Source organism: Parasteatoda tepidariorum, chromosome 4 (genome assembly GCF_982258835.1).
Source record: "Parasteatoda tepidariorum strain Cologne lab strain chromosome 4, Ptep-v5.0, whole genome shotgun sequence".
NCBI classification, from domain to species: domain Eukaryota; kingdom Metazoa; phylum Arthropoda; class Arachnida; order Araneae; family Theridiidae; genus Parasteatoda; species Parasteatoda tepidariorum.
Genome location: NC_141758.1, coordinates 78482617 through 78497450, shown reverse-complemented (window position 1 = coordinate 78497450; position 14834 = coordinate 78482617). Strand labels below are relative to the sequence as shown.

Sequence of the window (14834 nt, the reverse complement as noted above, 5' to 3'; positions counted from 1 at the left end):
GATATCGTTAGTCCGAGAAGTAGAAATTCTTGTTCATTCAATGTTTTGAGCTTGAGTGTGTAGAGACATAAAATTTAAATAATTTATTTGAACGTGTTTTGAAAAATTATAAGTTTTAGTTTTGAATTCGTTTTGGCAACGGAGTTAGATACATAATAAATGTTGTGTTCTAAAATGTTTAAGAAATAAAATATCTTATTTTTTGATAAAATTATTGGTAGTATCGTAAATTGGCGTTCATTTAATTTAGTTGGCACAAAGACCCAACAAGTGAGCAGTTGCTTGTGTTCTGATGTGATTTTTTTCTGCAAACTTTAAATATGCCGGATGATAATCGTCGTCTCAAACTTCTTACTTTATTTTAGAAGAAAAAAGCTAGCACTGCGGAAACGTTTTTGGGTGCACGAAATGGTACTTACGTATTAACGCCACAGCAGCTACAGATTTGGCGGTTTTTAAGTGCCGCCAATCTACACTTAAAATTATGTCTGTAATCACTTAACATTACTTAAATTCTTTAAATGTTTTAAAGTATTAACGTTTTTTTCAAATCGAAATAAAATATTAGTTTCATTTAGAATAATCTTTTTAGATGATTTTTTAAATGAGTTTTATCAAATTTATCTTATGAAGCCGTTCTATCATGTTTCAAAAAAATGTTTCAGTTGAATCAGGGAACAGACTTTATATTATTCAATCAAGCAGAAACCAGTAGTTGGATCGAGTTCTGTTTGAAATACATAAGGGTCTTTATTTGCCTTTTTATGAAACCATTACTATTATAAAAAATACCATCCCTTCATTAAAGCATATAATGAATTTATAAAAATTTCAAATAAAACTTTTATGATTGTTTACGTCTTACAACCTCATTATAATGTAAAAAATGCAACTTCATGAAATTAAAAATTTATAACCAGACATGAGAATAAATTATATAAAACTTTTATTTTCGAATTTTACATTTGACATGATCTAATAAAATATTAAAATTGATTAAAAGAATAAAATAATGATATCAAAAGAGGAGATAAAACAGGAAAGATACACAACAACTAATAGAATCGCCACGATTTGAGGAGAAATTTTCTTGCCTAACCGACATTTGATTCCGACAAACGTTATCGTCGTGTCGGATACGACATAATCGTTATCGTATCGGTGAGTGAAAAAGCGCTCCGTTGCTGACCATGTATTTTACTTGACTCTATGTCGTTCGCCGACAATCGGATCCGTTTTGTCGTTATCGTGTCGTGTAATGAAAAAGCGCCCTTAGGGATTTATATTCCGTATATTGAAAGCTTGCAGACACGAAATAAAGACGATGCATAATCTAGCTTTTTGCCGACGCTTTCAGAAAAATTAGTATAACTTGAATCATAATATCGTGCAAATTCGATTTGCCGAATACTTAGTTATCTAAATTAATAACTGTCCTAACTTAGAGGTTTAAGACAAAATACTTATCCTTACCTTACAAGTAGTCGGTAGGGCATATACGAATAATGCTAAAACTGACCTTTTTCGCTGTACCTTTTCTCAGCATCCAGACAAGATATTGTTTCAATAATTAATACATATCTTTGGCATAATTTTTATAAAAAGGAATTATGAACACAGAACTTTTAATTTTTTTAAAAAATTTCATCATTTTTTGTGCAAAAATCTTTCCAAACTCAAAAAGTATTCCTATTGACGCTAAAACATTATTACAGCAAACAACTGATATAATCTCAAATGTCCCCCAAAAATTTTAAAGCGATATCGATGTCATAAATAGGTTCTTAGAGGTACATCATAAAGATCAATTTTAGCATTATTGATACATGCCCTACCGTGTCCCCTTACACGAACCAACTTAAAATACACTCACTCACAGAACTACTCACTCCACTCACAACTGCACCCACAGAAAAATTGGTTCAACGTTGAATCATAATATTATGCGAATTTGATTTGTTGAATACTTAGTAAATTAATTTAACCATCATATCTCTACGGCTTGAGACAAAGTGTTCAATTGAATCATGTTTCCGTTCAAATTGAACCAAAGAACCATAAAATCAGGGAATGAGTTGGTATGCTGATAATTTTATACGATGATTTGTTTAATCCTTTTTAGAGCCATTTTTTCAGTAATGCTCTTTTGAAATATTATCGGAATTGAGATTCATTAAAAAAAAACAAGATTATTTTATTTTAATACCTAAAATTAATTTATTTTTAAGTCATTTTTTTGGTGAGAAGGTAGGTGAGATTTTCAAAGTTTTATTTATTGCTAAGAATTGGTTATAAATTTGAACTTAAATGCTTATAAATAACCTAATTTATAAATTCTATGTTTATAACTACAAATAAACTCAATGAGTTATGCTCAAATGAACGAATGCTTAACGCGTTAGAGAAAATAGCGACGCAGTGGTGGTCTCTCTTCCGGACCCTACGCTATTTAATCTTACCCATATTTATGTAAACAATTATGTAAATAATTGGTATTCTTTTTAATGCTTTCTGATGCTATCAGCGAATGGCCGAAAAAATTATTGGAGGGAAAATAGCTTCCCATCAACAACTAAAAACCAATGGAGTTGGTGGAAAGAATACTTCCCATGGTCTTATAAAAAGATTAAACTTGTCACCGTATTTAGTTTGCAGCAAATGCGAACTATCATATGTTTCTACTATCTCAAAAATTACTAACAATAATGCAATAAAAATTCTAATGAGTTCTGTGAGAAATAATGATTTCTGAGAGAATGTTTCAACAATTTTTCCATCAATTCCTTCAAAGATATATACATAAATCTTTGAATGAATTGATAGACAAATTGTTGTCATATCAGCAAATGGCCGAACAAATTATAGGAGGGAAAATAACTTCCCATCAACAACTGAGAACCAATGAAGCTGGTGGGAAGAATACTTCCCATGGTCTTATAAAAGGATTAAACTTGGCACCACATTTAGTTTGCAGCAAATGTGAACTATCATGTGTTTCTACTGTCTCAAAAATTATTAACAATAATGCAATAAAAATTCTAATGAGTTCTGTGAGAAATAATGATTTCTGAGAGAATGTTTCAACAATTTTTCTATCAATTCATTCAAAGATATATACATAAATTTTAAAAGCTATAAAAAGAAAAATGTAAAAGTTTAGAAAAAGGTATATTATAAAATTATGTAGTTTCCGTAGAAGGAACTTTATTCTTCGTTTTCGTTTCAATTTTTCTTACCGGATATTTCATTGCTGACATCATATGTTGCATTTTCATGCTCTGCCAGTGATTTGGAAATATGTGACATCGAAGTTGAAATGAAAAGGCAATAAAATATATCAAGTTTTTCTCACTTTTTCTTATATCGATGTTCGAACCGTGACAACGTGTCTGAAAATTTTAACGTAAATGTTTTTCTACAGCAAAACATGTATACGATATGAAAAAAAAAAGTTATGACTTGAATAGCTTTTGAATTTTGACTAATTGATCGAATTTTGTTTGCAATACCGCTTAAGTACAGAAATCAAGTTAAGTAAATGTGCAGATTAATTGGGTAGCAAAAATTGTTTCAGCTCTCAAATTACTCTGATAATCTTGAAGCTACCTAGAGGATCAGATGTAGAAAAGTGGGGGTCCTTGGCCCAAAACTGTCAGAGGCCTGCTGGTTGTTGCTTTAAGAGGAATGGATGAGAAAAATCCTTTTAAAAATCCATTGCTTGGTTTTTGAGATAATAACAAAAAATTGCAGTTTATTAAGTAATAGGCAAAAACCGTGTTTAAATCAGAGTTTATAATAACAATTAAACTGTTATAAATAAATTAATCGTAGAAATACCTTGTAAACTACGAAAATTGCATCTGGAAATGTAATAATCCGATCATTAGGCCAAAGATTATTTAAAATGATATGTTTTTTCGTGCACTATATCGAACTATTCTAATCTTAGAAATTCTATTTGTGCTGTACGATATTATTTAAAAAAATGTTCGCTTTAGTTATAGACACCACTTACCAAATAAGGAATTCCAATCAATTTATTTACTTCAATTAGACTTAGAAATCTTTAAACTTTACCAAATTATTTCAGTCATAAGGAAAAAAGTTTCAGTTTGCATAACAAACCATTGATTTTCTAACAATTCTTTCAAAAAAGTATAAATAATCATAACTGGGCAGAAAAGAGTGATTAATGAAGAAATATTTTCCTTGAGGTAATTTAAGCTTGAATTCTTTTAGTTTTTAAAATGAGATAATGTGATATACATCATGTGATAGGGAAATGTGAAACACATAAATTTAGTTAACACCGTAATCATAGTTTCTGAAATTAATGCTTAAAATACATCCAATTCAAGCTTAGTAATATTATCTGACTTGCTTAATATTCTCATTGAATTTATTAATATTTTATTACTTTTATTTATATTATTTCTGTCTTATATTTTTGTTATATATATTTTTATTGCTTTATTAATATTTTTATTAAGGTGCAATTTAATGTTTTAATTCTCGAGGCAAGCTGTAATTCTTAAACAGAAGTATGGGATTTCATGTTTTAGATTTCAGAAATGTTAAAAAGTCTCGAGAAAGAAGGCTTATGATACAGTTTTTTAATAACCCCAAGTTCACCAGAAATGAAAGATTAAAAGCGAATAGTTCATATAAAGAAATAAACTGTAATGTCAAATTTTTGTTTTAGTTATGTTTATTGATTTACAATAGGTTGCATAATATTATAGATTAAGGATTAAAAACAAATAGTTCTTATAAAGAAATGAACTGTTATGTCATATTTTTGTTTTATTTATGTCTATTGATTTACAATAGGTTGCATAATAACATAGATGAAGGATTAAAAACGTATAGTTCACATAAAAAAGTAACTGTTATGTCACATTTTTTAGTTATATTTATTGATTTACAGTAGGTTGCATAATAATATGATGACGGATTAAAAGTGAATAGTTCATATAAAGAAATATACTGTTATGTCACATTTTTATTTTATTTATGTTTACTGATTTACAATAGGTTGCATAATATTATAGATGAAAGATAAAAAGCGAATAGTTCATATAAAAAAATAAACTGTTACGTCACATTTTTGTTTTAGTTATGCTTATTATTTTACACCAGGTTGCATAATAATATATATGGAGGATTAAAGGCGAATAATTTCTATAAAGAAATTAACTGCTATGTCACATTTTTATTTTAGTTATGTTTATTGATTTACACCAGGTTGCATAATAATATAGAGCTTTATTTTAGTTTTAATGACGCATGATAATTAACGCTGGAGAGGGATGCACTTTATTAGCAGAATTTGGCAAGAAATACATTGCTCATTAATTTAATCTAATTTATTTTTTTTAACTTTGGTATACTACTTTGGTTTTCTCATTTACTATTCATTTTCTTTTGTTTTTATTCATTTAGAGAAGTTCGTGTTGAAATAAAGGACTTAAAACTGTTGTGTCTCCAAACACTGAAATTTACAGTTATAAACACAGAAAATTCTGTGAATAATTTGCTCTAATTTTAATTTTCAATTTTTAAACTGAATGAAGTGTATATAAATCAAAGGTTTCACCGTATGCATATGTTACAAATTTTCAGAATTTCATTTGAAGAAAAAAAAGTACCAGCACACATATGAAATTAGACTAAAACTTATCAGCATCCTTTGAGCAAGTTGAGAAAGCTCGAATTGCGATGCAATCTAAAACGAATTGTGAAATCAGTTCCTTGGGTTACATTAGGTGGGACCCCTTAGCTTAAAGCAATACACTTGTAAATAATTAATAATAAATTAATTATTGCCATCTACAATTTTATTAATCCCTATTCATTACATATTATTGAACATAAATGTTTTAAATTGCTAATAGTAATTGAAACTTCAAAAATTACTACATATTAGACAGATTCCTACCAAGTTTGTATATTAAATTATATACTCATTGGTGTAAGCGTGATAACTTAATTAGTTGGCAGTTTTATACATAAAATTGTTTTCTGTGTGTTACAGTTACCAAAAGAACCTTTTATTCTTAACTACTAAATAAATAACATAAATGCAGCACAGAAAAAATATTGCGAAACAAAAAACAAATAAAATTTCATTGCTTAATTTAACGAAAAAAAATTTCACCTTGTGAGAAAAAACATAGGAAAAACTTCAACTAATCGAAGAAAAGATTGTCTACTAATTCTTTCAAAGAAACAAAGAGAAAACGTGAACCACCAATACAATATGTCCTTTTTTAATTTCATACTTTTTGCCAACCTGGTGAATCTCGTCAATCTTCAACAGCAATTTAAATTTTGTTCTTTGAAAATAATCGTCTGCTACTATGTCAATCTTCAACACTGTGTCTTATAGAAAAAGTTCGTTTTTCCTGTATAAGTAAGTCAATTATGTATAGATTTGTTTTATTTTATTGCTTTCTTTTTTAGGTGCTCCAACTTTAGAAGCAACTCCCTTAGAGCCTCTGCTGGCAGTGGCCGGGGATGCTGTACTCATAGATTGCGTCGTAAAGAATTTGCAAAATTATACAGTGAGTAGAATATTATTCTTATATTGTCAATCGAAACAACATGATGTGCATGACATATAAAAATAGATTCTAATTAATATTAATCTGTATAGATAATATGGAGGCGGGTAGTACCAGGCTCCAACAAGACAGAAATTTTGAGTGCAGGGGAAGTGCGAATCATACCAGATTCGAGGTTTTCCTTGTTGCATCAAAAAGGTACTTATATTTTTTAAAATTAATTCGTAGATGTAAGTTAAATTTACTTGAACTTAGGAATATTTTGGTATATTTATGCATTGTAAAAAATTTTGGATAAAATTATGGTTTACGGTATCTGCACTTTGGGTGCATCATTTGTAAAATCATCTTAACCGTAAAATCCATTTTTACCGTAAAAAAACTATACAGTAATTTTTACAGTAATATTTATTTTATTAGAATGATTCATTGATTTTACGGTAATTATTACTGAAAAAATTATGGTATTTTAGATTTTTTGTTGCGTAACATGTTCCGGTAAAAATTGATTTTACGGTAAAAAAAAATATCGAAGTACCGGCAACCTGAGCGCCGGTAATTTTTACTGTAATTTGATCCGAAATTTTTCACAGTGTAGCTTCGAAAAGGACAAATACAAATATGTTACCACTTAAATGTGGAAATAAGTTATTCTTCAGATTATCTTGGTAATGTGCAGATTATCTAAGGTAATCCGTTAAAGTGTCAAAAAATTGCTTCATTTCTCAAATTAACAAGTAATCTGAAAATAACCCAGGTAATCTTCACGTTACCTTCTACCCACGCGCAAAAAAGATCTCAGGTGGATCAACAACAACAACTCTTATGTACGCTTACATAACACAAACGTGTTTTTAATATTTATTTATTTTTCGCTTTCTAAAAAATAAAGTTACTACTGTCAAATAATCAACATACTTGATAGGATCAATCATCAATCACTTTAAAAACTATAATATAAAGAATTAAACGCTTTAAAATATTATTTTAGCTAAGAAAATTTTTTATATTTATTTATAAAAAGCAAGTTAATACAATTAAACAATCAATAAACTATTTGATAAGATGAGAGAAAACAACTCTTTAACTTGGAAGCCATTGATTCATTTGGAAACCGTAACACTTGATTCCTCACTTTAACAGATTACCTTAGTTAATAATGTAGATTTACTATAGTAATATATACTAAGTAAGTATATATTTACGGCTTTCGAGCTTAAGCGGTAACATATATACTTCAATATGCCGAGTGTTTCGTAATCACAGCTCAAAATATGGATTTTTAGAGTACATAGTAAAAATAAATTATAAAAGAAACTATGCATACTCGGGATCGCAACTTACAAAACGTAATAAAGATTATTTAACATGTCACTATTGCAGAAGGCGTGCTTAAAAAGCATCGAAACCTTATTGATTATTGGAAGAAAATTGATTGGCTCTAATAATCGCTTTTCTCTGTTTCTTTTAACAATCCAACATATTTTAATGATTTTAAATCAAGTCTTTAACGTTAATAATTTGCTAACTTTTGATGAAGTTCTTTCTCTTGGATTAAATATCAATTTGCTGTCCATAATGTTTAAACTAAACAATTGTTTTATTTTAATTTTGACAAAGGATTCTAAAAATTCAGAAGATATTGATTATGGTATATCATTGAAATAACATTTTTTTGTTTTTGTTAATATTTAAGAAATTGAAAGTACTTTTGTGCGTAGCTATTTTTGAAAATAAACTGCGCCTCAATTGCTAAAGCTTTTGTTTTTAAAACAAGAACTTAAAAAAAATTTTAAAAAAAAATCAGTTTTAGTTCTATTAAATATACACTTTTTTCAATATGGAGCGATTTTACGTCAACTTATCTAATTACAGGATTTTACATACGACGAACCCGAAATTCTAAATAAAATAATTATTATGAAACCAAACGTGCTTATAACGTAGCATAAAGCAACGTGCTTATAATTGCATGAAGAATTATGAATTACATAGTGCTCGGCTTCGCGTGCAGGTCGTCGGGCTAACTAAGCAGGGGTGTGCCATCCCCTCTGCAGAGGATCAAAATTGTGATGGCATGTCTTCGGGTCATCCTCAAGGATGTTTCCCAGACCATCGCCAATAGCCCATTGTGCAGCTCTAGTGTGACGTAAATGAACTACAACAACAACAAAATGAATTACATAAAGAGTTAAGTATTACATAAATAATTATGAATCACTTATGTAATTATGAATTGCATAAACAAATATGATTATAGATAAGAATAAATTACAAATATAATTATAAATGTATAAATAAATCTGTTTCAGGACATGAAACATGGGTGCTTCAAATTCAAAAAGCTCAAGTTAATGACTCGGGTCGATATATCTGCGAAGTCAACACAAATCCTCGAATGCAGATATTTAGGCTACTCTCAGGTAAGACGTCTGCCTATTGTACTTGGATAATATTTGTAAAACTCTTATTTTGCTGATGACGTGTGCAATTTTTAGTGATAATTAAATGTATAATATTTATCCCATGATAAATGCAAATTAGTTAGCGAATTAAAGTTGAGATAAAATATAATTGATTCCTAAATTTTTATCTTGCTATTTTATACCTTTCAATTATCTGATCAATTTATTATTGAAATTCGTTTCAGCTTTCCTAGATTTTATCCCCTTTGTTAATAAATGTCAGAAACAAAAACTGGTACTCCCATCAAGTTAAAATGAGCAAATGTTAAACATCAGGTACAGGTACCGGTCCGTGGATCAAATAGTACCGGTCCGCCCATTTCATTGAAACTAAAGTTAAATTCCTAGGTTTATACCCCAAATTAAAAATATCTGTGTTCCATTAAAATTTTATTTATTTTAGAAAAAGGGGGCCCCCGAAGGTATAGTGACATAAATTTTTTAATGTTTGTAATGTATCATTGTCTCCGATTACCCCCAGATGGAACCGTCTCATTGCAAAGAAACAAGATCAGGGTTCTCATTGATTTAATGTTCTAGTAAGCTAAAATTTTAAATCACTTTATATTTATTTTTTGGTGTAACTGTATTTTATTTTGAAGGCATGTTTAAATATGATTAAATTTAAATTAATAAAGCAAAATAATCTAAAATATAAACAATCAACGTCCCCCACCCCCAGAGGGCCGCGGTAAAATTATCAAACGTTGACAGGTCCACGGTGATAAAAGGTTAGGGAACGCTGCTATATGGTTAAAAAGTAAAATTAATGTAAATTAATCAAAAAAAAATTAAACCAAATTAATTAGAAAGCAAACTTAATTAATTGAAGATTATCATTAAAACAATTACTTTTAAATTGGACGAATTAATTTACATTATTTAATATTGCAAACAAATTACTTTCGCTCGTCAGTTTATCAAATCAACTATAAGTGTTATTTGAATTAATATTATTTTAAAATTTTAATCTTAAGTTAGTAATTATTCATTAAAATATATTTTATAGTGGTAGAGAGAATTCAAACCAGTACCAAAGCCTTCCCAGTGGATCATAATTATACAAGTAAGTTAATTAATGTTAATACATATGACATTATTTTATTTACTGAGTAATTCTTTACTATTATCACATTGATACTTAAGTATATGCAATATGAAGTTGATCAATTTTGCTTGCTTAAATGCATAAAAATATTAATTTGCGATGAATTACAGTGCTAAATTATTAATTTGCGAATATAATTACATGTTTTAAACACATTATTTGTAAGAAAATTATGACACTCATTTATAATACCACTGCATTTAGCCAAACTTTTATTCTGTTTCGCCTATGATGAATGTGATATTCTGTTTATATATTTGATAAAAATTAAATTCATTTTAATTTAAAATATATATAATTATTATAGTAATAAATTTACTCAATAGAGAGTTCTTTCTTTATTATAAACTAGATAAATACCCTTTCACCGTAACGGTGTAAAAAGAGAGTCAATAATTTATAAATTAATATGGCCCAAATATTTTTAAAATTGATTTTTATTATCATGGTACTAATATCATAGTGCTACAATTATTTCTTAGAATCTTGCGACAAATTATCTTGCTAAACTGCTACTCATTTCAAAATTTTTATTTTTTTGTTATTTATTATCCTTTTCTTTCTCATAATTAATAAAAGTTAAATTTCTCATAACAATATAGAAATAAATAAAAAATAGAAAAATAAAATAAGAACTAAAAAATGGTACAAACTGTTTTAACTCACTAAAACTCACTTTACATATTTACATTTATGAATATATACTTTGCAAATATTCTTACCCCTGAGTTAACCTCAATCACAGTTTTTGCCATAAAATAGCTTTTGATAAATGATTTCAATATAATTTTTTTCTTGCTGAGATAAAATTATTTAAGTTTTTATAGAAATACGTTTTAATAACAATAAAAACATGTGCTTTTAAATCTTTCTAAATCTTAACTCTGATAACACGTAGAATTAGCCATGTTGATCTTGCTTGTGCTAACCTAACTTAGCACAAACCTCAACTTAACCTCAAAGATTAACTAGTTAGTAACAGTGGGTCCAATGAAAATCAGTTGATTAAATAAAGCTGTAAGTTACAAAATCTATCAGATTGCAAAATATTTATGAAAATCAATGGTAAACTCCCTCTATGGGATGTAGCGCATGAGCTGGTCGTCTCAGAAGTTTTAAAATATACACAGTTTTATCATTATATATCCGTATCTTCGAGCGTATGCATACCGAATTTGGAGCAAATCGGTTAAGGATTGGATACCTGCAAGTGATGTAGTGATCTAAAGCGATACCTACTAATAAATCAATTTGTTGATTTAGAAGCCAATCAGGTCCGACGCACACGCGTGACGTCTCTTACGCGTATCCAATCAAATCTGATTTAAATCACATCCTTATGCATTACTACTTCATTGATTCTCTTGTTTCAAGTACCCATTGAGGAGTTATATAACGTACATATTTTACATGAAGCAAAATTCTACTTTATTTACCTGCATTTAAAGTAAAGAGGCAATGAAAGAGAAATGGCAAATTTTCTTCTAAAATATATAAATTTTCTAATAACAATATATTGAATAAATTATGAAAAAGACATATATTTAAAAATAATTGCATTATAATTTGCAATTGCTTTTTTCAAATAAAAATAGCTGAATTCGCTAATAAAAAAATATACTTCTGTTATTTATTTTGAACGTTTATGGCTGTTCTTTTTTTAGTTTTATTTTCAAAGAAAACCATAATTCGGTTAATTTTATTCATTTTCTGCTTACACCAAAATCAAAGTCCATAATTTGTCCAGATACAGCTTCAGGGCTGCAAATTTAATTTTCGAACATAAAATTAAACTTAAGATTACATATAATAAAACGATGAAAAAAATTTCATCTCCTTCTTATAAAATATTTTTAAAATAAAATATTTTTTATTGGTTAAAGCGATCTCAACTGAACATGATTTTGCAAAGTCATGGGTATGGTCTAATGATTTAAGGTTCCGTAGCCAAAAAAAATAGTGAAATGATTGTTTAAGATGATGCTATACATTTTATGCTGTTTTTAGATTGCTGTGTTAACCATGAAGTGATTGAGTCTTGCAGAGAATTCTGCAGCTTACAGTTTGTGATAACTGTCCATTATTTTACTCATTAAGTCGTGGGTTCCGCCTAAAGAAGGATTCCGTCCCATGGTTTATCATTTGAGGTTCAATAGCCGAAAAAATTGTAAAAGCCAGGTTTAAGATACGATATTATAAATTTTATGCTGTTTTTAGATTGCTGTGTTAACCATGAAGTGATTGAGTCTTGCAGAGAATTCTGCAGCTTACAGTTTGTGATAACTGTCCATTATTTTACTCATTAAGTAGTGGGTTCCGCCTAAAGAAGGGTTCCGTCCCATGGTTTATCATTTAGGGTTCAATAGCCGAAAAAATTGTAAAAGCCAGGTTTAAGATACGATATTATAAATTTTATGCTGTTTTTAGATTGCTGTGTTAACCATGAAGTGATTGAGTCTTGCAGAGAATTCTGCAGCTTACAGTTTGTGATAACTGTCCATTATTTTACTCATTAAGTCATGGGTTCCGCCTAAAGAAGGGTTCCGTCCCATGGTTTATCATTTAGGGTTCAATAGCCGAAAAAATTGTAAAAGCCAGGTTTAAGATACGATATTATAAATTTTATGCTGTTTTTAGATTGCTGTGTTAACCATGAAGTGATTGAGTCTTGCAGAGAATTCTGCAGCTTACAGTTTGTGATAACTGTCCATTATTTTACTCATTAAGTAGTGGGTTCCGCCTAAAGAAGGGTTCCGTCCCATGGTTTATCATTTAGGGTTCAATAGCCGAAAAAATTGTAAAAGCCAGGTTTAAGATACGATATTATAAATTTTATGTTGTTTTTAGATTGCTGTGTTAACCATGGAGTTCCTGCGAATTGCAGAGACTTCTGCAGCTTACAGTCTGTGATAATGGGCGGACACCCGAACCCCTGGCAATGCATGGACCATCTACCAGTGATTACGAGGTGTCTGACAGGTATTTCGAACGAAATAAAAGTTACTGAATAACTGATTACAGCTCGTACATGATGAGAGTAGTTTTCTTGAGAATATTTCGTGTCTTATATTTACAGATGGTCGGAACCACATGCCTTGCTGTGAGAAGCAAAATATACCTGAAGTGTGTAGATCAGTTTGTTCCGGTGATTATGGTTTGTCTACAGTACTGCAACATTATTCCTGCATGGATCATACTATTCCTACTCTGTCTTGCATTGCTGAAGGAATAGGTAAGCAAGTTTAAGAATTTTTTTTTAATAACTAGGAGACCATTGTTCAGTTTGTTCTGCTCACCAGCACCTCAAATTGACTTTTATTCACCAGGGTTTGTTTTTTCGAAAACGTAAATATTGTCCTCAAAAACACAGCACATTTTGTTTTCAAACTACACAATTATTGATGCTTTGAGTTAGAACCTTTTTTTAAAATGTTAATCACATCCTGGATTTAAAAAATAATCATTTGTACTTGGAAAAAAAACTTAAGAAAACCAAATTATATGACCCACTAGGCGAAAAAATTTTAAAAATGTATGTTACCTGGAAAAATTGAAGGAATTTTTTTTTCTTAATTAATTATTTTTTGGTAATTTTTTTTTATTTTTAGATTTGTGCTTTTTGGAGTGCTACGAATCCGCATTTTGCGACCAAAAGTTTGTGCGCGAAATTTGTCTCTTTTCCAGGAAAAATGCAATTCTTTTTTCGGCTTAAGATAGAAAATTTAAATGGAATATGTAGATAGAAAATTTATATTTAAAATATATTAATTTATTTATTTATTCATAATTAAAAACTAGAAGAAACGTACTACGAATTCTGTAACTACAACGTGCCCGTAGGGAAATATAAATAAAATGACTATAAATACAGGTATAATGACTATAGCATGGAAATGACATCTCTCTCAGTACTTCAACGGAGGAAAATAGTTAATAGATGTTTTAAATTAATAAACCATCCTCGTTAGAGATCTAGTAATATACATAAAAAATATATATTTACATCTTCTCGAGAGGTGAACTCCTCCACTCACCCCAAAAAGCATAATATTTCCTAACCATACTATAATTTTTAAAGTCTTGTCCATTTTAAATTTTTGCCTACCTTTTTAAATTTTTACTCAATTTAGACGTTAATAACACTCATGTCAGTTTTCCCATCACCCTTATCAATTTATTAACAGCTTTCGAGAAGTTGGTTTTCCCCTTAACCCCCTACGTTGAGCACTTTTGTACAAATCATGTTTTGGTGCAAGGACTTTAATAATGTGTGGAAATATCATGTTTTGGTTTAAAAAAGATCTGATTTAAGGACATTCTTTACGTACTTTTGGACAAATGAGGGTATTCACCAAAAATTTGACGCACATATTTTAACATGAAACCAGTTTCAAGAGGTAAAAAAATTTAAAACAATTCACAAAATGTCCGCTGTATTGCTTCTTTAATATGCACTGTGGAAATAACATGTTTTGGCACTTTTGGACAAATGCGGACATTTTCAAAAAATTTGACGCACATATTTTATCATGGAACCAGTTTTAAGAGGTTCGCTTTTATCAAAAAAATTAAAAACAATTCACAAAGTGTCCGCTGTATTGCTTCTCAAAGTGTCCCCTGCATTGCTTCTTTAACATGGACTGTGGAAATATCATGTTTTCGCACTTTCGGGCAAATGTGGACATTTTCAGAAAATTT

The 14834-nt window shown here is 29.1% G+C and overlaps 1 protein-coding gene across 3 annotated transcripts in view; it reads left to right on the top strand.

Moving 5' to 3' along the window:
* The window catches only part of LOC107446586 (Ig-like and fibronectin type-III domain-containing protein 2), a 102281-nt gene that overhangs the window by 52354 nt on the left and 35093 nt on the right, over positions 1-14834 (top strand). For all 3 annotated transcript variants that reach the window (XM_087161417.1, XM_087161415.1, XM_087161416.1), the window contains exons 3-8: positions 6463-6563; positions 6656-6761; positions 8876-8986; positions 10038-10094; positions 12984-13115; positions 13213-13368. In XM_087161417.1, coding sequence (XP_087017543.1) covers positions 6463-6563; positions 6656-6761; positions 8876-8986; positions 10038-10094; positions 12984-13115; positions 13213-13368 — 663 coding nt within the window. The remainder of the gene's footprint in view (positions 1-6462; positions 6564-6655; positions 6762-8875; positions 8987-10037; positions 10095-12983; positions 13116-13212; positions 13369-14834) is intronic.